This window comes from Podarcis cretensis, assembly GCF_951804945.1.
Source record: "Podarcis cretensis genome assembly, chromosome: 4".
NCBI classification, from domain to species: Eukaryota; Metazoa; Chordata; class Lepidosauria; order Squamata; family Lacertidae; genus Podarcis; species Podarcis cretensis.
Window position 1 is genome coordinate 17121265 of NC_137173.1, and position 26770 is coordinate 17148034.

Genomic DNA, 26770 nt, shown 5'->3' on the forward strand with positions numbered 1-26770 from the left:
AGAACCAAGCATTCTGGGGTTTATACTCCTAGCATACACATGAAAATCTTTCCAACGTTTCTGCTCATGTCTCTTCCCTATAACCTGCAGTTTCTTAGCAATATTTGCTGATCTGCATTACTTTTCTGAATTTCTTGTTGAGATTATTTGGGTGTGGCACCCATGGGTGTAGCCAGGATTTTTGTTACAGGGGGCGGGGAGCAGCCAAAGTTGTTGAGACTTTTAAAGGAAATCCAAGTTGTCAAGCTTTTCTTGTGTGATCCCACCCTGCAGGACCATGTGGGTGAATAACATCAAACCATGTGAGCAGGGTCAGTTCCGTGGCCTGCAGCCTAAGACCACACCATGCTGAAGTCTTTGTGTCTGAGTGTAGCGTACCTGAATCAGCTTTCAAAGAGAGGGTGGGGAAATCAAGGGCATATAACACCAAGGAACTGTTAAATCACATAAGTTGTTTATATCTATAGTCTGGGCAGGCCGCTTTGGGAAGTAACAGCAGAATGGCCACTGATCTTGTCTATCAAAACTTGCTTTTATTTTCCATTCCGCCCACAGGAAATCACTCGCACAGTGTCTAAGCTTGAGGATATTACATGAATTTTTTACACTTGATAGATTTATGCTGATTACTTCTTGTCTTTTTGGAAAACACAAAGCATCTTGATATTGAAACAAGAATTTAGTTAGTTAGCTCCAGAGTGGTGTGTTTAATTAACAAATCTGAGCTGTTCAAGGCCTCCATTTAAAGTTTGAGAAACGTCTGCTAAACTTCCCAACCCCCTTTGCAAATTGCTGTTGTTGTTTAGTCATTTAGTTGTGTCCGACTCTTCGTGACCCCATGGACCAGAGCACACCAGGCACTCCTGTCTTCCACTGCCTCCTGCAGTTTGGTCAAACTCATGCTGGTAGCTTCGAGAACACTGTCCAAACATCTCGTCCTCTGTCGCCCCTTCTCCTTGTGCCCTCCATCTTTCCCAACATCAGGGTCTTTTCCAGGGAGTCTTCTCTTCTCATGAGGTGGCCAAAGTATTGGAGCCTCAGCTTCAGGATCTGTCCTTCCACTGAGCACTCAGGGCTGATTTCCTTCAGAATGGATAGGTTTGATCTTCTTGCAGTCCATGGGACTCTCAAGAGTTTCCTCCAGCACCATAATTCAAAAGCATCAATTCTTCGGCAATCAGCCTTCTTTATGGTCCAGCTCTCACTTCCATACATCACTACTGGGAAAACCATAGCTTTAACTATACGGACCTTTCTTGGCAAGGTGATGTCTCTGCTTTTTAAGATGCTGTCTAGGCTTGTCATTGCTTTTCTCCCAAGAAGCAGGCATCTTTTAATTTCGTGACTGCTGTCATTATCTGCAGTGAATCATCTGCAAATAGAAGCATATAATCATAAATAGAAGCATATAATTTTGTATGATGGTTATGATTAGTAGTAATAACAAAAACAAAATTGGTTAATTCAATTTCTTAAGCACTACTGGTGCATCCTCTAGACCAGGGGTCAGCAACCTAAGGCCCATGGGCCAGAAGCAGCCCACGGAGGTCGTTTGACCAGCCTACAAGCTGCCCCTGAACAGAGCCAGCCGCTCACATGCTGTGCTAAACCGGTGCAGCGCGGCACGGGGACTTGCTTCCGCGGCACCAGAAATCGCATCTGCACGGATGCAGGCACTGGAAATCGCATCTGTGCACACGCAGGCACCGAAAATCGCGGGCGGGCGCACAATCCGGCCCACGGAAGGATCTCCGCGGGACCGATCCGGTCCAGGCAAGATAAACCTTGCTGACCCTTGCTCTAGTCAACTTACAGTAAAATGTTAAAAAACAATCCAGCATGAAAGAGCCATTATTCGATAAAAACAGTGGAACAAGACAAACGACTAAGCCCAAGTTATCCCCATCCACATAGGAACATAACTGGGGTATCAACTTCAGCTGGTAAAAGACACTCCATGATATATTGGATGTAGCTGATGGGAAATGGAGTCCAGCAATATATGGAGGGCCACAGCTTCTACCTCTCTGATAAATCAAGGGGGAAATATGGGAATAAACCCTTGTCTCCACCATCAAGTGCTTTTCAACCTGGAAAAGAAATGCAGACTCAAAATATTATATTTGTCCTTAACAGCCAGTAATATCGCTTTGGAGAGCCCGCTGGCATTCATGTCTCCCTTTTTTTATCTGCCATTCAATAAAAGCCCCAGTGATCAGATAAACCTGCAAAGATGATTTATCTGAAGAACTGTTTTTGTTAAGGAATGCAAACACCCACAAGCCTATTACGAGAGAGACTTCAGGTCTGAAGTAAATGGGATGGAGGCTGTAATCCTAAACATACTTTCTAAACTCTAGAGAGCGAGTTCCATCAAGCTCCAACTTCTGAATAAACATCCTTAGGATTGTGCTGTAAATCAGCTTATAGTCAAGTATTCCAGTTTAAGTGTATGGTGAATTAGGCTGTTTATACGAGGTGCTTGAAGTTCAGATCTAGCATTTTCCTGCAGTTGAATAATAATGGAGTGTTTGAGAGCAGAATTTGAGCTTTCCCCCTCTTTTAACTCCCACTGAGGTGTGAAGAGTTCATTGCATTACAAAATAAATATATATGTGTGTGTGTGTGTGTCCCTTGCATATTTTATATCCCATCCCATGAAAAACCACCTCCCCTTGTATTTCTTAGTGTCACTGCAAATCTATGATTTAACTTTGTAGAAGCTAAGCAAATTAAACATTTTGTAAAAGTCCCATTGCTTTTTAATGGAAGAGGAAAGTTTGTGTGTGAGAGTTTGCTCTGTTTTAATCAGTGGGATCATGTCTCCCGTTTCCTTAATAAACCGCCTCCAAAATATTTAACATGGCATTGGTTATGCTTTTTTAGTCAGCACTTTTAAGGCAATTTTTCTCATTGACATGAGGATATTGCAATTTTATACATAAAGATTTTGAAGGAATTATGTAGTTACGACTTCAGCATTTTTCTACAATTCTCCCTTTCTGGAAGCATAACTTGAGGGAGCATTATAATGAAAATATTTACAACTCTGGCAGCTAAGGATGTCTTCTGTGCCTCTTTAAGACTTCTGAGGCAAGCAGTTCAAATGTGTTGAGTGATTTGAAAAAAAGAAAATGAAAACGCAGTTTGCAGGGTTCATTGAGCAATTGTAATATGGTGCTTTTTTGTGTTACACAGGCTATTATCCTTTCTACCCATTTGTCTTGTTTGCAGTTTCTGGAGGCAGTTCTGTGAGGGTTATCATTTACAATAAATGCTGTATGATTACATATGGTAAATAAGCGGTGAAAATATTGCCCTGTGCCTGTTTCTTTGTTGAATTGTGTGAATTCAATTAAGATGAAGTTGTAAACAAACTGATCTTTTTTAAAAAAAGAAACAAAAAACAAAACAATTCCTTCAACAGATGATAGATTTGTACAAGAAAGAACACACGGCCTATTCCGATTCCATCGATAAGCTGGAGCGCGAGAGTGGAATGTTACGCAATGACCTTGCGAAATTGCCAAAGGACAAAGAAATGCCTTTGCGAGTGAACCCCATTATGTACTTTGGAAGAAATTGTGCCAAGCAGATGGCAGTAAAAGTGGAAGAGACAGAAGAGAGGTAGGTGCATGACTGTACACAAATAACTGCACTTTGTCTCTCCGAAGCTATTCTTTTTTCTTCTTTGACGTCTTCATGGCGAGTGAAGGGGAATTGCTCTGTGATTGACAAGGTGCCTTGCTGGCCAAATGGTCAACCTGGTCAACGCTCTCTTTCCAATAACAGCTAAACCAGGGGTCAGCAAACTTTTTCAGCAGGGGGCCGGTCCACTGTCCCTCAGACCTTGTGGGGGGCCGGACTATATTTTGGGGAGGGGAAATGAACAGATTCCTATACCCCACAAATAACCCAGAGATGCATTTTAAATAAAAGCACACATTCTACTTATGTAGAAACATGCTGATTCCTGGATCGTCGGATTTAGGGTCGGATTTAGAAGGCGATTGGGCCGGATCCGGCCCCCAGGCCTTAGTTTGCCTACCTATGGGCTAAACCATATGCTTCTAGCTTGCAAGCAGCTGTTTAGCATCAGCATCAGCAGCCTGGGTCCTAGTATCTAAGACACAGTTCTCCTTTGCAGCTGTAAAACTGAGGGCAGGAAGGTGCTAGTCTTGCTATGGACAAGGACTGTCAGGGACTTCAAGGAGGTGGGCACAGCATGCCCTGGGATACGGGAGGCAGACTTGGCATGTGTGTCACCTGCCCACACTTGGAGAATTTGTGGAAAGAAATGTCAGTCTCTCAACATTCCATGCCACACAGTTCTTAACAGGGTTTTGTACTGAATATTTTTGTGCTCTCCAATTAAGGAATGTTGTTTCAATATGCGATACAAGCGGAAGAATTTACTGTTGTCACTCAGTATTGGAGGCATGGTGGTAAGAATTACCAGAGGTCAAGTTGATATTAAAGAAGAAGCTCAGTTGACATTTACTGTTAGTAATAATAATTTGGAAAGTCCTCTTGGACTTTTCATGGGAAAAGGAAATTAATTATTTTGAGATGCTTTGATTTAAAGGAAATATTGCCTTCTGGCAGTTCCCTCATTGCGAGAAGTGAGGTTACAGGGAACCAGGCAGAGGGCCTTCTCGGTAGTGGCGCCCACCCTATGGAACACCCTCCCATCAGATGTGAAGGAAGTAAGCAGCTATCCTATCTTTAAGAGACATCTGAAGGCAGCCCTGTTCAGGGAAGTTTTTAATATTTAATGCTGTATTGTTTTTAACACTTGATTGGAAGCCGCCCAGAGTGGCTGGGGAAACTCAGCCAGATGGGTGGGGTATAAATAATAAATTATTATTATTATTATTATTATTATTATTATTATTATTTAGTCATTGTGGACTGAATGTCTTAAATGCCTTTTTCTTATGAAATAGAAAATCAGAAGTCTTTTTTATTTTTCTTTATTCTTTTTCCCTTTCCTTTGTCTTCTCTATTTCCTTTCTTCTTCCTGCTCATTCTCTATTCTCTAATCATGAAAAACTTTAGTAAAAGATTTCAACATGCAAAAATATTTTTGTGCCCTGCCGCCTCGTGCAGTTCTTCTTTGGAAACGGAGAGTTGGGAAACAATTCTTTCACCAAGGGATAGGACATCTCAGGAGGAAGAGGGAGTCCCTCCACAATCTGTAAAATGCCTGTTACGGTGAGGTGTTATAATGACTGTCCGAGAGCCTTGTGGTTTATGTGGCTGTTTTCCATCCCTCCCTCATCCCCGCTGCTTTGGAGATGGCAGCGTATTGAAAGTGAGCTTGACCCCATTTGCTCTTCTCTAATGGCACTTCAGGACACTGTAGTTTATTGCAATTATATCCGTTATAGCAGGGAGCAAGCCAGGGAAGCTGAGCACACTGCTATCCTTCATACGTTAACCAAGGGAGCAGGACATTCCACAACAGTCGGGGGACAATTATAATGTGATCGTAATGGGTTACACAACCTGAAAGAAAATGCATCTTTGATGGGATTGCTCAGCTCTAAACCTCTGCCAAGGAGAAACGGGGGCCTTGCCCCTCTTGAACGGCTCTCCGCTAATGGGTTTCTTTCAAGGCAGAAAAAGGGTGACATGAAAACACAAGAAGAGCCCAGCTGGATCAGAACAAGGACCCAACTCTAGACCATCATTCTGGTCTCAAAGTGACCAAGCACATGCCAGTGGGAAGCTCACTGTGATGGCCTGGGAATTGGATTCAGAGGCTGAACCTGAGGAATCCCAGCCAGCACAGGAGTCCCTGCCTCCAGGACCAGCTGAGCCAGGGCTGGGGCTTGAACCTGAAGGGCCCTCACCTGTGCCGGATCCTCAGGAGCAGACACCAGCTGAATCTGCTCTGGCTCCAGAGGTGATGGAGGACCCATTGCCTGTAGGTGCTCCACTCTCAGCCCCGTCAGGGGAAGGTGAGGTTGCCTCTGGGTCCAGTAGCCCTCCAGCCTCTCCTGAGCTGCAGAGGCTCAGGGCAGAGAGGCGGAGGGAACAAAGTTCCCGCAGGAGGAGTGCTCGCCTCCAGGCCAGGAGAGGCGAGTCACCTGTGGACTGGGACCGCCCTATGCCTCAAAGGAGATAAAAGCCAGCCAGCCCCAGTCCCAAGTTGTGGGAGCAACATCGTTGGTAACCTGTTCCTGCCGGCACCCTGACCTGCTCTCCTGCCAGAGTTCCTGACCACACCCGACTCCTTGCTTTGGACCCCGCTTCAGCCTTGACGGACAGCCTCCATACCACACCCTCGACCTCGGACTGGACTCGGACCACGCCGCACGGTAATCCCCTGGGACCAGCACACTCACAAGCAGCACGTGAGCACAATTGCCCTCTCCCAGTTGTTAAACTGAATACAACTGCCCCATCAGCTGTTAAACAGAAACATACTGTCTCTGACGTCCAGCACCAAGATGAAGGTCTACCAAGCCTGCATGTCGAGCATACTGCTTTATTGTAGTGAGTCATCAGCAACTTGCAACCCCCAGGAGTGACACCTCAATGCCTTCCGCTTGCGCCACATCAGGAAGATTTTGGGCATCACATGGCAGGACAGAGTCTCAAACAAAGGTGTGCTCACATTCCCAGCATGTTCGCACTCCTGGCTCCGTGACGTCTACACTGGCTTGGTCGGGTCCACAGAATGGAAGATGGCAGGATCCCCATGGACGGGGAGCTGGCTTCAGCCACCAGACCAATTCTGGTGTTTCCAAGATGTCTGCAAATGTGATGTGAAGGCTGGCGACATCAACCATGGGAATCCTTTGCAGGTGACCGCGGTGCCTGGAGACAGGTTGTGCATCCGTAGCAGTGACCAGAGGCGGAATGACTGCTGGGAGGAGTGCAGAGAGAAGAAACACCATGGTGCAGCTGCAGCTACAGCAGCACACCGGACACCTTCATCTGCCCCAGCTGCAACAAAACATGTCTCTCCCATGTTGGTCTCTACAGCCACAGCAGGCGCTGAAATCTTCCAACAGTTTGACTTCACCCCCAATGGCAAACTCCATCATTTTCTCCCAAGCCAGTTGGATGACAACAGCACTGTCTCTGAGGCTGGCAATCTTGATCCATAGCCATAGACAGCCTTGCCTTCCATGTATTTGCCTAATCTCATTTTCAAGCCATCCAAGTTGGCGGCCATCACTGCATCTTGTGATAGCCAATGCCATAGTTTATTTACTGTATGAAGGCAAGCTGCTTCTTTTTCTGTCCTGGATCCTCCAACCTTTTGCTCCATTGGATAACCCCAGATTCTAGCATTTTCTAACACGGTGCATATTTTTTTATTATGCCTCTGTCATGTCTCCTCCCCTCTTACTTGCTTTTTCTCAAAACTAAAAAAGCCCAAACAAAATAAAAAAATTCCTACCAGTAGCACCTTAGAGACCAACTAAGTTTGTTATTAGTATGAGTTTTCGTGTGCATGCACACGAAAGCTCATACCAATAACAAACTTAGTTGGTCTCTAAGGCTCCATAATCACTGCAGATGGTGACAGCAGCCGCGAAATTAAAAGACGCCTGCTTCTTGGGAGAAAAGCAATGACAAACCTAGACAGCATCTTAAAAAGCAGAGGTATCACCTTGCCAAAAAAGGTCCGTATAGTTAAAGCCATGGTTTTCCCAGTAGTGATGTATGGAAGTGAGAGCTGGACCATAAAGAAGGCTGATCGCTGAAGAACTGATGCTTTTGAATTATGGTGCTGGAGGAGACTCTTGAGAGTCCCATGGACTGCAAGAAGATCAAACCTATCCATTCTGAAGGAAATCAGCCCTGAGTGCTCAGTGGAAGGACAGATCCTGAAGCTGAGACTCCAATACTTTGGCCACCTCATGAGAAGAGAAGACTCCCTGGAAAAGACCCTGATGTTGGCAAAGATTGAGGGCACAAGGAGAAGGGGACGACAGAGGACGAGATAGTTGGACAGTGTTCTCAAAGCTACCAGCGTGAGTTTGACCAAACTGCAGGATGCAGTGGAAGACAGGAGTGCCTGGCATGCTCTGTTCCATGGAGTCATGAAGAGTCGGACACGACTAAACGACTAAACAACAACAAAGGTGCTACTGGAAGGAATTTTTTTTATTTTGTTTCGACAACGGCAGACCAACTCGGCTACCTACCTGTAACTAAAAGAGTCCAGTTATTACTACCTTTTTTTCCCTCACAGGGGAATTGCTCTAGGTTTATGAAGCATCCTGATTTATTTGCAGGGAGATTAGACAATGTTGGCTGCTTAATGAGAATTTGGGTCTGATTTGTTGGTGGAGACTAGATGACGTTGCGTCAAAACATCTTCTCCTTTCCAGAGCATTTTGTCATCACTTTCCTTATCACAAAAAAGGACTGATCTTTTGGCCATGCAAGGCATCCCGACTACAATTGCACAACCTGAACCTGCCAATGCATGACTGAATCCCACCCGGAAACTGTGACAGACTGGAAGGGCCCAGAGTAAATTCCATGACAATCGCATCAATACTGCCCTACACGCTATTATCAGTTTCATGGCTCCATCAGAATTGGAAACGTAATCTATAGGGCAACTAGTTAATAATGGAAGCACACCACTGAGGTCTAGCCATAGAATTATAGATGAGTGAAAAAATGGCATATATATTAACCGAGCTATGAAGCTTTTATGATGACTCCTGATGAAACACATGGGCATGTGTGTTTTATTCCTTTGATTGTCTTAAACACCTGCTGTTTCTTGCTTTTAGGCATCTTGCTAGGATTTCTTCGAAATAATAACCAATTTGCCTTACCTCTGCATTCTGCAAAGGTGATGCAACAAGTTTCGCCCCTTGTAAACCTCAGAAATCTGGCATGGGAATTTATTTATTTTTATTTATCTGTGTAGCAATAATTTCTAACTGTTATTGAATTTGGCACAAGGCTCACGTGGAAGCTTTCCTGATTCTGAAAACATTTAATGGAAAATCCTTTTCTTCTTCTTCCACAATACAACCGTACGTTGGATCTCAAAAGACTTGCGAGTCGAACGTTTGGGTCCCAAACGCTGCAAACCCAGAAGTGATTGTTCCAGTTTGCAAACGTTCTTTGGAACCTGAACGTCCGATGCAGCTTACGCAGCTTCCAATTGGTTGCAGAAGCTTCCTGCAGCCAATTGGAAGCCACACCTTGGTTTCCGAACCGTTTCAGAAGTTGGATTCCGTTCGACTTCCAAGGTACGACTGTACTAATTTTCCATTTGTATATGGCAGAAACAGGGAGCATCTACCCACTGGGGAAAACTACCAACACTACAGGCATTAGAACCACAGTTGCAGGTCTTGGCTTATTGATAAAATGTGGATAGTTGCTCCTCTATAGTTTTTTGCCTCTATAGTTTTTCTTCTCTGTGTTCTGATTGGCCCACTGTCGGCTGCAGTGATGAACAAGAATGGGACAGATTTCTGCCTCTCTCACTTCCTAAGCACATTACTTTCCTCATGCAATCCAGGGAACTATAATTTGTTCAGGATGCTGGGTATTGTAGCTCTGTGCAGGATAAATTACAGCTCTCGTGATTCTTTGGGGGAAGTTGCGTTCTTTGTCCCAGCCTGGGATGAAGGAGATCAACTTTGTCTGGGATTTGTGAATCTTATTGAAGCTCAAGCTTTTTCTTAGTTCATTAAGGGTATTTCTTAAGAGATTACCTCAAAAAGAATATTGTATGCGTTATTGCAGATTCTCTAAAGTTGAATTGCAAGATGAGAAAGAACAGATATTTTACGATCTCCTTATGTTGTGGTATAGCCAGCCTCATATAACCAACATGTCTAGTTGGTGCATAAAGGGGTTAATGCCATAGTCCAGGCAGCTGAACAAGAAATGAAACTTGAGAAATTGGAGGAAGTGGAGAAAGAGATATTTGTGGAACAGGAGCAGCAGGAAGGAGGGGCTGAAAAGCTGCAGAAGGCAAAGGAGAGCCGGAGGCCTGTCAAGATGGATATAAAAGAAAAAAAAGGACTGGATGATGAAAATTTGGTTTGAATTGAAGAAGGAGGAATGGAAAGATCTTCCTTTGTGGAGATCTGAAGATTTTGGGACATTTGGACCAAAAAGGATTAAGAAACAATTTCTGAGCTTCACCTTTAAATATGGAGGCCCGGCTGGAAGGAACATGGACATTTTTGGGACAGAGCCCTTCCGAGATTTGGCGGTTAACATAAAGGACTATCAAAAAAACCGGCAGATAGGAACTGAGAGACAATTAAGAGCCTCTGACGTGAGGAACCCAGGCTGATAACAGATGGATTAATGGACAATGGTTTAGGGATTGAAACCGGGAAAGGGAGGGTGGGGTTTGGGAATCCGAAGGGCGTACAAATATATTCTGATTCTTTCTATTGTTTCTTTTTTTGCTTTGTTATTAATACAAAAATGGGGAATTCGTGTAAGGAAGATTGGGTCGATCTTAGAAAAACTCTTTAAGCATAATGATTAATGTATATAAGTTAAAGTTTGATATATAAATTGAATTAAATATAATAACAAATTAGGGTTAAAAAATAGGGATAGGAACTTGTCGAATAAATATTTGGACATGGAATACAAGAAGGGGAGGCGAGGGGAAGTCGCAGAAAAAAGTTATTGAAAATTAGGATTTTAAAGGTTGAATGTTTTTTTTTTAATTTTGTTTTTTCTCTTTTTCTCTTTTCTTTTTTCCTTTTTATCTTTTTTGGAAAGTTGTTTTTGGTTTTTGTGTATTATTTGAAACTATAATAAATATCATTAAAAAAAAAAATGCCATAGAGCAGGCTGTCCTGCCAGGCCACTTGTAATCAAGCCTATTTTTAATACATATTAAGTCTCCCTGAGGGACGCAGGTGGCGCTGTGGGTTAAAGCCTCAGCGCCTAGGGCTTGCCGATCGAAAGGTCGGCGGTTCGAATCCCTGCGGCGGGGTGCGCTCCCGCTGCTCGGTCCCAGCGCCTGCCAACCTAGCAGTTCGAAAGCACCTCCGGGTGCAAGTAGATAAATAGGGACCGCTTACCAGCGGGAAGGTAAACGGCGTTTCCGTGTGCGGCTCTGGCTCTGGCCAGAGCAGCGATGTCACGCTGGCCACGTGACCCGGAAGTGTCTCCGGACAGCGCTGGCCCCTGGCCTCTTGAGTGAGATGGGCGCACAACCCCAGAGTCTGTCAAGACTGGCTCGTACGGGCAGGGGTACCTTTACCTTTACCTTTAAGTCTCCCTGAGAGGCTCAGCATGTGGAGAGGTTTGAGCTGGTTGTTCCCTGACTCTCACCAGCCTCTCCTGAGTTCCTATACCAATGATCTAGAAACTTACACCATTTTGTAACTAAGCTAAGTTCTGCCTGCCTGCACAACTTTTCTGAAGCGCATGAACCTGACCTTTGAAGCGTTTGTAAGTAAGCCCATTTTTAACTTGCCAAACATGTTGTCTTTTCCTATGCTGGGAGAAGGTAGAAACTTTGGAAAGAAACTTTTTAAGGGGACCTTTTGCAATTCACTTGGAGGGGCACATATTTTAAAGGTCTAACACCTATACAGTGGTACCTCGGTGAAATATACTCTGAGTCGAGAGTGGATTTCATGCTCTTTATTCAGCTCATAGTGGTGAGGAGGAATGCATGTCCCCTCAAAGTATCCGCTTTATATACATTATTTACACAATGGGCTGCTCATGATTGGCTAATTCCGGAATTCTCCTGTAGGCCAATCAGGTTGTGGATTCACTTCCATCTGGAGCCAGATTGGGTGGCTCCTGCAGACCAATCATACTGCTGCATTGTTCTAGGACCAATCAGACTGCTGCATTTTGGATCCTATTGTTCTAGGACCAATCAGACTGCTGCATTTTGAATCCTATTCACTCAGTACATAACACTCGGGTTAAGAACTTAATTTGTTCTGGAGGTCCATTCTTAACCTGAAACTGTTCTTAACCTGAAGCACCACTTTAGCTAATGGGGCCTCCCACTGCTGCCGCGTGATTTCTGTTCTCATCCTGAAGCAAAGTTCTTAACCCAAGGTACTATTTCTGAGTTAGCGGAGTCTGTAACCTGAAGCGTCTGTAACCCGAGGTACCACTGTATTTCTACGCTTTGCTTTGCTGCATCTCTTGTGGTTTTTTAATCTCTACTGGGGTTGTCCCAAACTTGGATCTTGGCATCCAGAAATTCTCTTTTCTATATTTTCCCCCACCAACACATCTTGTATACTGGATCTGCTCTCAGATCCATATATCTAAGGTTATCCAGCCCAAAACTATGTACGATATTTCAGAAGAGGTCTTTGGTGCTAAGTCAGGTGCTTCCAAATCTTAGAAATAGACATAACCTTTTGTGTCATAGCCACATAAACTTTTGGATGGGACGGTCCATGAGCAAAAGGATTTCCCCTACTGCAACAGAACTCCTGCTGCCCTGCTTCTCAGCACTACTTTGGATACAACCTTTTGTAATATATTATCTTGATTCTCCCCCTTGCTTTTCATTTTACAAGCCACAGAGAATATGTTAATACTGTCTAATAATAAAAAAAAAATTAAGCGAGGACCAGAGAAAGCAGTGTGAGATGTAAACTGCTCAGCAGGAGATTATTTTAATAAGCATCTTGAACTACACCTGCCATCTATCATCTCTTTCTCTCCTGCCAGTTTCAGTTTTTTAAATTTTCATTAAAAGTGTTTCAATGCTTTTTTGTGATTTTTAGTGCTCCCCATTGAGTCGACATGAAAAGCTGCAGCATTTCAGATGGTACTGAATAAATTAATATCACATTAAACTCATACGCGCCATGAAAGAGCAGCGCAATATATAACAATGTCCTGAGCTCAATAGAAAGAAATAATTTGTAAATATATCTCTGGCTCGTTCATTTTTAGCCAGTCGCCCACTGAATTACCTTAAATGTTTCATAAATACTGACACACACAGTTTAAAAATAATCCTGAATTGCTCACTTAAAGCGAAAGAGGAAGGTATGAAGTTTGGATAAGATGAAATATTTTAAATGGTAGAAAGAAGAGAAATTCATTCTAGTTTGGCTTTTACGGCAAAGCTATTTGCTCTTTCCAAAAGAATATGCAAACTGAAAGACACCTGTGCATTGAAATTCACATTTCCCCTAAATTTTGTAGTGTAGTTCTCTAACCAAATAAGATGTAGAAAATTGTGTATATTATGGGAACGTATGCGTCAAAATGCATATATTGGTAAAGGCAACATATAACAATGAATTATTCCAGGGGAAACTGCTTGCAAAAATGTTCATGTTAGGAAAAATCACACTGATTTTTTAAAAATTAAAACAAAGGCAGAGAACCAAAATTTCACAGGGGAAGGAGTAAAAAGAAAAAGTAACCTGACTGCAATTCTGGGAGGTAGAAATATGTCAATATGTGAAATACCTGAGAATTTGTACTGGGGCCATGTGAGACACAAGTGTTCATTGGACAGGCCCTGAGTCTGAGATGCACCGGAGAGACGGGCTCAGTTGAGGACCTGTAAACCCATAAAAACTTCCAGAGAGAGCTGATGGGGGGGGGGGTCACTGGCTTTGCAGTTTCCCCCAATAATCCATCTGAGCCTTGCTACCTTACAGATCTGCTGCTGCTGTCAAACTCCAGTGATTTCTCGCCTTCCAAAGTTGCTTGAATTCCTAGCCCTCGTTCCTTTCTCGCACAACACACTCTCTGCCCATTGATGGGACTTGTCAGAGCAAAGCAAATGGTTACTTGTTATCCACATCCAAGCTGTACCCCAGCTGAAATCTTTCCAGAATTCCTTTCCCTTTGCTTGAACATCCCATGGGTGACCCCACCTGCACCTGGTCCTCAGAATGTGTGCAGCAAAACTGCCCTACCTCGAACATCTCCCAAGGGGCTACTAATTCCTTTTCCTTTGCAAAATAGGGCCAGGCTAATTGGTAGACAGAAATGTATATGCTAAGATCGCTTACCAGGATTGTGCAACACTATTCTCTGATCTGGGGGTAGCAAAATCTTAACAACTGGTTGTCAGAATGTGCAAGGATTTCCTATGTGGGCTATGGTTGTTGTTGTTTAGTCGTTTAGTCGTGTCCAACTCTTTGTGACCCCATGGACCAGAGCACGCCTGGCACTTCTGTCTTCCACTGCCTCCCGCAGTTTGGTCAGACTCATGTTTGTAGCTTCAAGAACACTGTCCAACCATCTCGTCCTCTGTCGTCCCCTTCTCCTTGTGCCCGCCATCTTTCCCAAAATCAGGGTCTTTTCCAGGGAGTCTTCTCTTCTCATGACGTGGCCAAAGTATTGGAGCCTCAGCTTCAGGATATGTCCTTTCAGTGAGCACTCAGGGCTGATTTCCTTCAGAATGGATAGGTTTGATCTTCTTGCAGTCCATGGGACTCTCAAGAGTCTCCTCCAGCACCATAATTCAAAAGCATCACTTCTTCGGTGACCAGCCTTCTTTATGGTCCAGCTCTCACTTCCATACATCACTACTGGGAAAACCATAGCTTTAACTATACGGACCTTTGTTGGTAAGGTGATGTCTCTGCTTTTTAAGATGCTGTCTAGGTTTGCCATCGCTTGGTTATTCCATAGACTATTGTGAGTTGCATAAAGTTTCACTGGTTGACTTTGGGAGCGTGCTGTGATGAGAATAAGGTGCCACAACTGGGTTGTTGGTAAAGCACACAATCCAGACTTAATTGTTAAAACCACAGCAGAGATCGCTAGGCAAATATGAATATGGATTGATTTAATGCGGATGTCAAGTCCATATAGTTGATCTACAAATTGTGGTGCCTGAACATGAAAATTCATACATAGTTTTAAACATATGCCAGAAATCCTAGTGTCTAGGTTCTGGTTTTGTAAATCAGGAAATGCACCAATATTTCCCCCCAAAAGCCTCAGTTATATTATCAAACATCAAACAGAAGCAGACAAATCAAGCTATTGTTGGTAGCTTATTTTGACTCTAGGGTATATTTTATTTTATTGCGGACATAAACCATGTTTTTCTATTTTAATTTGCTGTTCTGTTTCCATGGCAATTATGCCAAGGAATGAAGGGTAAAAGGATATCTTTGAGATAGTAAAAATAGAAAACATGTGGTGAGGTTTTTTGGGGGAAATGAGTTGGTAATTGGCAATTTCCAGATGCCATGCTAATGTCTTTGTGCTGTTTATGTTTATACGTCTTGGTAACATTTGCCCAGTGGAAAGCAAAAAAAAAAAAAAAAAAAATCGAGTCAATGCTGGTAACTTCGCAATTGTTTCCTTCAGTTTGTAGCTGTATAGAATCAGAAGAGTGTAATCTCCAAGAAAGCCCCAGTGTGAGATTTGCAGCAAGGACTACTGAAGGCTACCACCCACTAAGGAGAGGGGAGAAAGTGAATTTGGTTCACATTTAAAGCCAAATCAGACGTGCATGTTCTTAAACAGCGTAAGAACCGAAGCACAGCCATCCTTTGAAATTTGCACTTATTTGAATTTTACAATGCATCTCTACAACCAATGTTTACAATGGGGGGGAAGTGCATAATTGGGGGTGATGTGCATTAAAAAATGAATAAGTGAAAATGACGTGCAAAAAAGGCATTAGGAAAAATTGCCTTCAAAATGTGTACACAGTTCAAAACTGAATACAAAAATATGTTTATTAGGATAAGATACTGAGGAATGTTCATGAGGATTTCTCTTCAAAAATTCACAAATTGCTGCAGGAATGTGGAGAACTGATTTTAAGATTGAAAAAATGAAAAGCGGAGGGAACAGAAACTGACAGATCAATCCCTACGACTTACTCGGCAGAAACTGATTAGAAATAACTTCATCTCCACTGAAGACTGTTTGTTTGTTTGTTTGTTTGTTTGTTTATTCATACCCCACCCATCTGGTTGGGTTTCCCCAGGCACTCTAGGAGGCTTCCAACAGAAAATTAACAGCATAGTAAAATGTCAAACATTAAAAACTTTCCTAAACAGGGCTGCCTTCAGATGTCTTCTAAAAGTCAGATAGTTGTTTATTTCCTTGACATCTGATGGGAGGGTGTTCCACAGGGTGGGCGCCACTACTGAGAAGGCCCTCTGCCTGGTTCCCTGTAACCTCACTTCTTGCAGGAAGGGAACTGCCAGAAGACACTCAGTGCTGGGCCTCAGGGTCCGGGCTGAACGATGGGGGTGGAGACGCTCCTTCAGGTATACTGGGCTGAGGCCATTTAGGGCTTTAAAGGTCAGCACCAACACTTTGAATTGTGCTTGGAAACGCAGTTAGAACAAGATTAATTATGATATTTGTTACAGGGGTGTGCATTGTGTAGTGGATTATTAGCTCAAATGGAAGAACTTGGGGAATTGGACATGCAAATGGCCTCAGGTTCAATCCCCAGTTAAAAGGCTCTCCAAGAGTTAGGGAAGGCGCCCTGGCAATTGTCAAATGGACATTCCAGCACAAAGGCCCCCCAGGCCCTTTCCTGTACTAGATTCCATGTGCCAATGGTCTGACTTAATACATCTGTACAATTTAAAATGGGCTGTGAATACTTTGGCCTTCCCATGGCCTTTCCATTCAAATGTATGGTCAGCATCTTGCATATGCAATGAAAACGTTGGACTGCAAATTGTGGGAATGTTCAGGGATGCAGGAGAGGATATATTGTCTGATAATAGCCTTTCCAACTTGTGTTAACAAGTTCACAATTTAGCAGAGTAACATTCCCCCTTTTAAACTTGCAGCGGATGCGTTTGCTCAGGCTCGCTAAAGCCTCTATAATAACTGTTCTGGTATTTTCCCTGTATTCCCTCATAAAAGATAAGACACGACACAGTCTTCCATAAAAGTATAAAAAGAGTTTACTCACATATCATTCTGTTCACAATAGGATCCCAGAAGGCAGACTTAGCTTAGAAAGGTAACATACACCTAGAATCTATCTCATAAGAAGATATTCCCTTTGTCCCCTCTTGGCTGGAGCCAAGAGAGCATCTTTGGCTAAGCAGATGTTGCTTCTTCAATGCATGTAGTGAGAGAGAGAGAGAGAGAGAGAGAGAGAGAGAGAGAGATAGCTGCCCTGCCCTGTGCTTTTGTCGTTACCTGCACAGGTGAGGCCACGCCCACCTCTAGTCACATGCAGCAGAAGTCTGTCCCAGCCCAGAAGGAAACAGGAAGTTTACCTGCTGGCTGGACAAACATTCCTCCCCATGTGTAAACACGTTCACTCTAGGAATGTTGTACTTGTACTTGATTGCTCTTGTGTTTCACATCCCACACAAATTTGGCAAAAGTCAAGCCAAATTTCAAAGTTGAATGTTTCTTCTGCCCTCTATCCCAAAAGGAGGCCTCACTCTGAGTTCTGTAAAGCCACATTCCATGGGACATTTTGGAAAAGACTGTTTCATGTCAGCAAATATTTCCTGGCAATAAACCAGCTTGTAAACCTTTTAATTCGTCTTTTAGACCTGCGCAGAATGAAAGCGAATGGGCACCGCAACCTGCAGCTTACGAAAACTTCGGACACTACAGGACGGAAGTTCCTGCCTGGCAGGGCCAAGGCGACATTGTCAGCGTCGACAGCAGCTGCACGTTGCCTCTTCAAAGACCAAGCAGAACCCGAGAACCCACAGCAGATGGCAGGTCTCCATCACCTCGAGAGGCGTATCCAGCACGTTACAGCAGCTGCCTCCCTGAAAAGAACAAGTCTGAGACGTTACTGAGCCAAATCTATGTTGCAGATGAAATCCGGATGGTAAGGATCTCCAGATCTTGTTTTGTAAGAGAAACACTGGTTGCATCTACAACTTGGGCGAGTGGAAGGTTGCTGTGCAATCGAACTTTCTCGCCATTCTTGACGGTCCTGTGAAAAGTCTCTCCTGAGGATCTTCAGGAAAGGTTTGAAGGGAGCAGAGTAGAGATGGGGGTGAATCAGACTCAGGCAGCTTGTGCAAAGAAAGCATCCCTCATTCTCTTAGATTCAGGCAGATGGCATGGGCAGCTCAGAAGGGCGCTCGCAAAAACGCATGCAATGGTAAAGGCCTGGTTGGAAAGCTTAAAGCCCACTGCCACTACGCGGGAGACGGATAGAAGAAAAGGAAATATGAATTGGCCCCACCCTGTAGCTTGACCAATTGCAGCTGGGGGCAGCTAGGAGCTAGGTAGAGTCAGAGATCTAAAAAAAATAAATGTGTAGACTTGCACACGATGGCCAGCTTCCGTTTTGACTTGTTCGTTTGGGGCTTCTCAGAAGTACGTATAATAATAACAATTATAATATTTTTTTATTTATACTCCACCCATCTGGCTGAGTCTCCCCAGCCAATCTGGGCATCTCCCAATCAAATGTTAAAAACAGTACAGCATTAAATATTAAAAACTTCCCTGAACAGGGCTGCCTTCAGATGTCTCTTAAAGATAGGATAGCTGCTTATTTCCTTCACATCTGAAGGGAGGGTGTTCCACAGGGTGGGCGCCACTACTGAGAAGGCTCTCTGTCTGGTTCCCTGTAACCTCACTTCTCGCAATGAGGGAACCGCCAGAAGGCCCTTGGCGCCAGATCTCAGTGTCCGGGCTGAACAATGGGGGTGGAGACGCTCCTTCAGGTATACAGGACCGAGGCCGTTTAGGGCTTTAAAGGTCAGCACCAACACTTCGAATTGTGCTCGGAAATGTACTGGAAGCCAATGCAGATCTCTCAGGACCGGTGTTATGTGGTCCCAGCAGCCACACCCAGTCACCAGTCTAGCTGCCGCATTCTGGATTAATTGCAGTTTCCGTGTCACCTTCAAAGGTAGCCCCACATACAGTGCATTGCAGTAGTCCAAGCGGGAGATAACCAGAGCATACACCACTCTGGCAAGACAGTCTGCGGGCAGGTAGGGTCTTAGCCTGCGTACCAGATGGAGCTGGTAAACAGCCGCCCTGGACACAGATTTGACCTGTGCCTCCATGGACAGCTGTGAGTCCAAAATGACTCCCAGGCTGCGCACCTGGTCCTTCAGGGGCACAGTTACCCCATTCAGGAGCAGGGAATCCCCCACAACCGCCCACCCCTGTCCCCCCAAAACAGTACTTTTGTCTTGTCAGTATTCAAGCTCAATCTGTTAGCCACCATCCATCCTCCAACCGCCTCCAGACACTCACACAGGACCTTCACTGCCTTCACTGGTTCTGATTTAAAGGAGAGGTAGAGCTGGGTGTCATCTGCATACTGATGAACACCCAGTCCATGAACACGGAAAGACAAGAAGCGGGCAGGGGGTACGCCAGCCTGCAATGGCGCCCACCTGAGAGGTGCCAGAACTGCGCTCCAGCGTCCTCTGGCTGAAAATAAGCTCTGCACCCCACCCAGGTGAGATTGCAGCACAAGGCAAGGTCAGCTGCTATTGCACATTGGCTTCAGCCATCTTGCCCATCTGTGCTACAGATCCTTGGGGGCTGCTTGGCCCTCGGAGTTCTGGCGTACGGAAAACGCCACAGACTTTGAGGCTGAATCCAGCGCAAAACTACCGCCCCACATCACAGTCCTAATCGCCGGCATGTCTCAGCCCCCAACCTTGCAGGACTTTTATTTCCACAAGCACCTGGGTATTAAAAAGCAGGTCAGCGGTTCGAATCCCCGCGACGGGGTAAGCTCCCATTGCTCAGTCCCTGCTCCTGCCAACCTAGCAGTTCGAAAGCACAAAGTGCAAGTAGATAAATAGGTACCACTCTGGCGGGAAGGTAAACGGCATTTCCATGCGCTGCTCTGGTTCGCCAGAAGCAGCTTAGTCATGCTGGCCACATGACCCGGAAGCTGCACACTGGCTCCCGTGGCCAATAAACTGAGATGAGCGCCACAACCCCAGTCGGCCACAACTGGACCTAACGGTCAGGGTTCCCTTTACCTTTACCTTAGAATTCATGTGGTGGGTGCAGGGATATGAGCTTTAATTGATTTAATTGGCAAGTGAAGGTTTAGTCACAAACTAGATTTGCATCACCCCTTACGCTACTCTGACTCCTTCCTTGGTTTGCCAAATTTGATTTGAAATAAACAAACAAATTTGGTACGCAAAACTGTTGGAATGATAACGATGATGCTGTTCAGTTGTAAAAACCGCACCTTTCGTAATGCTGATGCCACTTGAATTTGAACCCCGAGCCAATTGGGCAGGAGAGAGGAGAGGAGAGGAGAGGAAAGCCCTGTTGCACTAGTGGGACTTATTGGCCTGGCTCCTCCTCGTGCAACTATTTTGTTGAATCCAGCCTTATGAGTGGAAGCACCTTCAAGTCTCACAAATATATTTGCTTCCCTTGGTATCCGGATCGCTCTCAACAAAAGTATTTTGTTGGAAGAGGGGTCAAGTGCTATGAAAAAACTTGTGTGGTGATTAACCTGTAATAGGGCATCGCTTGATGCTGCAATCAAAAAACAATTAATATGTGTGTGTGAACAAGCACTTACTTAGCTTCGAAACCTTTAAAACAGCGCACATGGTATGAACAAGATTCTTGAAGAAGTGCGGGGCGTCCTGTGTCTACTTGACCCTCGCTTTGTGAAAATAGCTCAGTAGTGAACACTTCCCTTAGAGAAGGCTTCCTTCCTTTGGTACTGAAGTAAAGTGTAGTGCAGCTTTTATGGGAAATAATAATAGGAACACTCTGATTTGAACTGTTACCTGTTGGCAAATTTTGTGTGTGTGTGTGTGTGTGTGTGTGTGTGTTGCAACTTAGTTCTGGGTTTCTGAGTAAAACCGATTATCAGGAACTCTTCCTCTCTGGCTTTGGACTGCAATTGTTTTGGTTACCCTTGTCCATGACTTGTGCTAGGACAGAGGGACTGTGATCCTGTTGATTTTCCTTGCCATCTCGGTAGTGTTTAGCCACCATTAACTGTGGTGCATTTCTGGGATGCCTTGGCAGGTGTGGCTATTAGGAGCACCATCTCAAGTTGGCTCTGTGAGGTAGGACCCAGAAGGACTTTGCTGCTTTTCCCGTTGGCTTGTGGCCTCTGGAGTTTTTCTCTTTTCTCCCCATGCTGCTTAGCAGCTGTTCAGAGATTTGGCTGCGTATGTAAATGATACCCAGCTCAATCATTGCCTTCTGAACACGGGGAAGTAATGGAGCCCTTAAATGCTGTCTGTCAGCCGCAAAGGACTGGATGGGACAGAACAAATTGAAACTTAATCCAGACAAGCTGGAAATGCTGTTAGTGGATGGATGATCTGACTCAGAGTTAGGTGTGCAGCCTGTGAGGAAGTTTGGTCTCTTGTCCTCCATTATGCTTTAGCCGAGAAGACAGGTCCTTTCTTAAATACACAAGTGCCAGGGCCGTCTTACCCATAGAGGCTAGTGGTGCAGGGCACCAGGGTGCCAGGTTCTGGACGGTGCCAGGGAAGAGGCGGAGGCTGGACGCAGTACCTCCCTGCATCAGCTTGCCGCCCTCGCCCACCTCCACCATGCAGCATCGTGCCCAGAGCCTCCATCTGCCGTGCCCACCACGGCACGAAATGGCCAGCTGAGCCGGGAGCCGCCGCGTCCAGCCTCTGCCTCTTCCCCGCCGGAAGAGCTGCCCTCCAACCGCTGCCTGCCTCCTCCAGCCCCGCAAAGCCGGGCGCATCACTGGCAGCGCCGTTGACATATACTCGGAGTCAAGAGTGGATTTCATGCTCTTTATTCAGCTCATAGTGGTGAGGAGGAATGAATGTCCCCCCAAAATATCTGCTTTATATACATTATTTACACAATGGGCTGCACGTGATTGGCTAATTCCGGGATTTTCCTGTAGGCCAATCAGGTTGTGGATTCACTTCCACCTGGAGCTGGATTGGGTGGCTCCTGTGGACCAATCATACTGCTGCATTGTTCTAGGACCAATCAGACTGCTGCATTCTGAATCCTATTGCTCTAGGACCAATCAGACTGCTGCATTTTGGATCCTATTCACAGCCATCCTCCCTTAAAAAGGTCAGCAACTCTAGGAAACTGGGGGGGGGGGCGCAGGAGGGATCTTTGCACCATGGTGCCAGATATGCTTAAGACGTCCCTGACAAGTGCCTAATTAAATTCTGTCTAGCAAGGAGATAGAGAAACCTGGCAGGGAATTACACCCTCGGCAGCCATCTTTTCCTGTTCCCAGGAGTTGTCTGCCATCTCCTCACCACCAGCCTATAAAAAAGGTGTCAAGCTGAGCATCTTGACCTGAGAGATGATTGGCAGGACATGGCCACGTGTCAGTCAAGACCCACCTGGCTCAGGGGCTCTTTAGAAGGTTACTCTTTTGAGGCAGTTCTTGTTCCTCTTGATCCCATCTAACCTGCAACTGATTTCTGAAGCTGCCAGGACCAGAAGTGACCGTGTGTTTAGCAATGTTAGTTTGGATCAAGTGAAGTGTTAGTTAGACCTATAATGTTTTATTTCAGGTTTGAGCCGTGCCCTTGCTATTTCTCTCCCCTCTTTCTATTTACACGTCCTCCTTTTGAATAAAATCCTTAAATCGGCTTTCTGGGCTGTACTGGCTTCAGGGGCTGGCCATGTGGATTAGGCTGCCGGGTCTACGCTGCTGGGAGAGCGGAGTGTAGATGGGCTGAAGTTGCCAAACCAGAGGTTTGGATTCTGCTGCTTGTTCCCCTACTCTTGAGGAGATCAAGTGGCGGCAGCAGCAGAGAGAGGACAAACCCCTACAGGGTTAGCTGACCTGACTTTTTAGGATGTGATATCACTGCTCCTAAAGTATCAGGTTCACAGCTTTGGGAGTCCTGCAGCTGACATCAGTGGTGAGACGTACGCTTTTCTTTCCAAGCTTTGGTTGGTACGCTAGCTACAACAACCCTTCCTCCCTAAGCCACAACCACGCCACTTTGGTTCATGCCATAATATCTCTCTCTCTCTCTCTCTCTCTCTCTCTCTCTCTCACACACACACACACACACACACACAGGATCTGCCCATGAAAACTGAGAAACTTCTCAGGTTTGATTCAGTGTGTTGGTTTTAACCTTTAAAACATTAATTTTCCCCAAGGGCTGCCTCTTTTGATATGTTCCTCCCCACACCCGCCTTTCAAAAATCCAAGGCCTTGCTCCAGATCGCTTGGATAAATGAGATTCAGCATACACCTGCTGCCTTTTTGACGGTGGCCTACTTTGTGGAACGCCCTCTCCTGGGAAACTGATCTGTCCAAAGCATGTCGTTCTTTTCAGGATCTGGCCCAAACGTGATTGTTCCAGGAGGATTTTAGTCGATTGATCTCTTAGCTATGCTATTTTAGTGCTGTACCTCCATGCTTGCTATTTTGTGATACAGGATTATTTTTTTAATGGACATGTTTTTATGTGGTAAAGGGACCCCTGACCATTAGGTCCAGTCGTGGCCGACTCTGGGGTTGCGGTGCTCATCTGGCTTTATTGGCCAAGGGAGCCGGCGTACAGCTTCCGGGTCATGTGGCCAGCATGACCAAGCCGCTTCTGGCGAACCAGAGCAGCGCACGGAAACGCCATTTACCTTCTCGCCGGAGCAGTACCTATTTATCTACTTGCACTTTGACGTGCTTTCAAACTGCTAGGTTGGCAGGAGCAGGGACTGAGCAACGGTAGCTCACCCCGTGGCAGGGATTCAAACCGCCGACCTTCTGATCAGCAAGTCCTAGGCTCTGTGGTTTAACCCGCGTACATGACCCTTTATACTCTAAGCCGCATTAAGTTAGCTTATGAAAAAAATGGTGATGCATATGGTTTTAAGACAAATGCAGAGATTGGATAAATACCTCTTTGGAATAAGAAACACAAAAATCAAGACATAAAATTTAAGATGTGAAATGAGGCAGAGTTTCAGTAATGTTAAAATACTGGTTTTCATGCGCTTTTGTAGTAAGGAACCTTAAATAAGGGATCCGTCCCAGCATGGTTATTGTAGTTTTTCTTCTTCCAATTTGAAGGCAGTGGCGTCCCAATATAGACACGGACTTATCCTAGCGGGGTGTAATACCACTGGCTGGGCTAAGTACTCTGTGGAACAGAATGTGCAAAAGAAGGAGAGATTGTTTCACCAGTGCAATATTGTCAGTGTGAAAGCTAATAAGAAAAGCTGGCTAATTATACCCCGTCCTAATTGTGCCAATTCTTTGTGTCGTTCAGGCTTCCCCAGAGACTCCATTTGCTGCGACGGTGACAGAGAAGTTCCTACAGGAGGAGGAGAAGCGAGCGAGAGATTTTGAGCAGGTTTTAAACTCTCACATTGAAGAGCTGCAGAGGCAGTCGGAGAACACCATAAAGAAGTACACCGCTTTCAAGCAAAGCAGGCACAGATGAGCCTGGAAAAAAAGGAAGTCTAAAATGAAGTGACAATCCCAGAATAAATAATCAGCTGCTGCTTTATAAAAGGGGGAAAGGGGGAAAAGAATTGCCTTTATGCAAAGAAGTGTTTGTAATGTGAGATTTTGTATATACTTCGACTGTGGATTTCATTTCAACATGAATTTGGAATATTGTGTATTGCAGAGTGTATGCGATCTTAAAAAAAAGAAACCTGGAAATTAAATATGAAAACTTTTTAACCTTTAAATGCATACCAGATGTCCATATTGTTACGGAAAAATCTAGGTGTGAGGCTGCTCAGTCACCCAGCTTGTCGGGCTCCTGCAGAATAAAAGAAAGATTCCAGCCACCAACCGGAGCAAATAGCTGTAGACCAAAGTTTATTCCGCAATAGGTTCAAAGAGGAAATTTGAGCCCCGAGGATGGGGTGACAAAGACTTTTAAAACTTTCCCACCATATCCCAGAATACAGTTCGTACAGCATCATTGCTACATCACTGACATGTCACAAAAGGGGAGGGATAGACAGGGGTTACACCAGTTTAACCTTGGCAAACATGTCTTGGTACAAGATTAGCATAAACAGACATGTCAGGGCAAGACCCAGGTATAAGATTAGCATAGGCAAACACCTCTGAAGTCCCACCACCCAAAGTACAATAGAACTTCCTTTGCATGTCTGGACCCCTTGGCAAGTCTGGTGATGGGATTAGGCTTTCCTTGGCCAACAATCATCTCAGCAAGTGTCACCTCTGGGAACTTCCTGGAGTCCTTTTTCAAGGGGAAAATAGCTTTGGAATGGAGGAAACTGGCAAAGGAGTTGATTTTATATTATTTTTAAAGCTTGGTAACTTCCCTGAGCTGTCAAGTTGAAAGGATACATTCAGGCATAGTATTTGTAACATTTAACTTTAAAGATGTGGGCCCCCTCCCGTAATTTCCGTAACAATATATTGAACTTTTATTTAAGATGCACCCTGTTCACAAAGCCAGCCAACTGCAGCAGATGCTAAAATATAATAATTCAAGAGGGTCCCAGATCTCCTCCCTCACCTTGGATTCTGTCTGTCCTTCACTGCACCGTAAAGCAAATATACAGAGAGAGCAAACTGTAGCTCGCCTAAAAACCTTCATTTATTTATTTATCCCATCCTGTTTCCAAAGTCCTCAAAGCTGTGTTAGTTTCATATTAACCCTGTAGGTTAGGCTGAGAAACAGATGACCTGTTGCAGATTAGGAATCTGTTTAGGACTGGATATGGGGAAACCCTGAATGTTGCAGCGTAAAGGCACAGTCTCAGAAAAGGGCTGTAGCTCAGAGTTAGAGCATCTCTTAAAATGCAGGGAGTCCCAGGTTCTCAGTGTCTGAAACCCTGGAGAGCAGCTGCCAATCAGAGTAGACAATACTGAACTGGTTATGGTCTGAATCAGTATAAGGCAACTTCACGTGTCCTTTGCCTTTCTCTGATCTATTTTGCACATTGTGGTTAGCTAGAGCCAGTGTGGTGTAGTGGTTAAGAGCGGTAGTCTCGTAATCTGGTGAACCGGGTTCGCTTCCCCGCTCCTCCACATGCAGCTGCTGGGTGACCTTGGGCCAGTCACACTTCTCTGAAGTCTCTCAGCCCCACTCACCTCACAGAGTGTTTGTTGTGGGGGAGGAAGGGAAAGGAGATTGTTAGCCGCTTTGAGACTCTTTCGGGTAGTGATAAAGCAGGATATCAAATCCAAACTCTAGAGTATGGCTTTTTATTATAAATACAGTTTTCTTGACTTCCATTATATGACAATTGGGGGAGGGGGGAAAGAAATGCGAAAACAAAATCCCAGCTTACCCTCCTCCCACCTCCAAGACGGATCACTCTATTTAAGTTTGCCAAAATCCAGTCTGTGATTTGGGTGGTTGCCAATCTGCTGGGGCTCCGATTAACATTGCTCCCCTGAAGCTGCTATTTGCATTGCATTTTCCCCCCTGTAAAGTGGCCAGATGTCTTATTAATGGGCGGTATCATCAAAATGATGTGAATCACTAAATAAAATAATCTATTTCCACCCAGTTCAAAGATCAGCTTCAAATGAAGGCAGCAGGCTAGGAAAGGGTAAATCCCTCCTCCCCATCTGCTACAATCCCAGTAATTTTCAGCCCTCAGCCACTCCTATTTGCAGTTTTGAAAAATGTGCCACATTAAATACAAAAAAAAAAAAGCATTTACCATGTGATCCTGAAGCTGGGTGCAGGGGCGGTGGCGTGTGGGGAGGTAAAGCTTGAGTGCATTTTAACCCACCCATTCAAAGCCTTAGCTTATTTATTAAGCCACTCTTTATTCACCCTAAGGCCCCAGGGAGGTTCACAACAAATTAAAGTACAACACTATAAAATTGCCCACCTCTGCCCATTTTGAAGGTGCTTGTGGCGATCACACAGGGTCCCCGGACGTTTAATGGTCTATTGATCCCTGTGCCACCACTGTGCTCACTTCCCTG

The 26770-nt window shown here is 44.9% G+C and overlaps 1 protein-coding gene and 1 long non-coding RNA gene across 4 annotated transcripts in view; one reads left to right on the top strand and one right to left on the bottom strand.

Annotated features, from left to right (window-relative positions):
• DEUP1 (deuterosome assembly protein 1) overlaps positions 1–24537 on the top strand; it is a 67152-nt gene extending 42615 nt beyond the window's left edge. For 2 of the 3 annotated variants that reach the window (XM_079973776.1, XM_079973777.1), the window contains exons 11-13: positions 3428–3627; positions 17458–17746; positions 24111–24537. In XM_079973776.1, the coding sequence (XP_079829902.1) occupies positions 3428–3627; positions 17458–17746; positions 24111–24284 (663 nt within the window). In that variant the 3' untranslated portion in view covers positions 24285–24537. Of the gene's footprint in view, positions 1–3427; positions 3628–5109; positions 5215–15725; positions 15757–17457; positions 17747–24110 lie in introns of those variants that run through there. The other variant, XM_079973778.1, reaches the window with a different exon arrangement.
• On the bottom strand, positions 433–17006 carry LOC307215233. The gene is made up of 2 exons (XR_013838411.1): positions 16862–17006; positions 433–1372 (listed from the first exon to the last, which is right to left on the bottom strand). It is a non-coding gene; the product is annotated as an uncharacterized lncRNA (long non-coding RNA).
• Positions 24538–26770: the final 2233 nt, after the last annotated feature.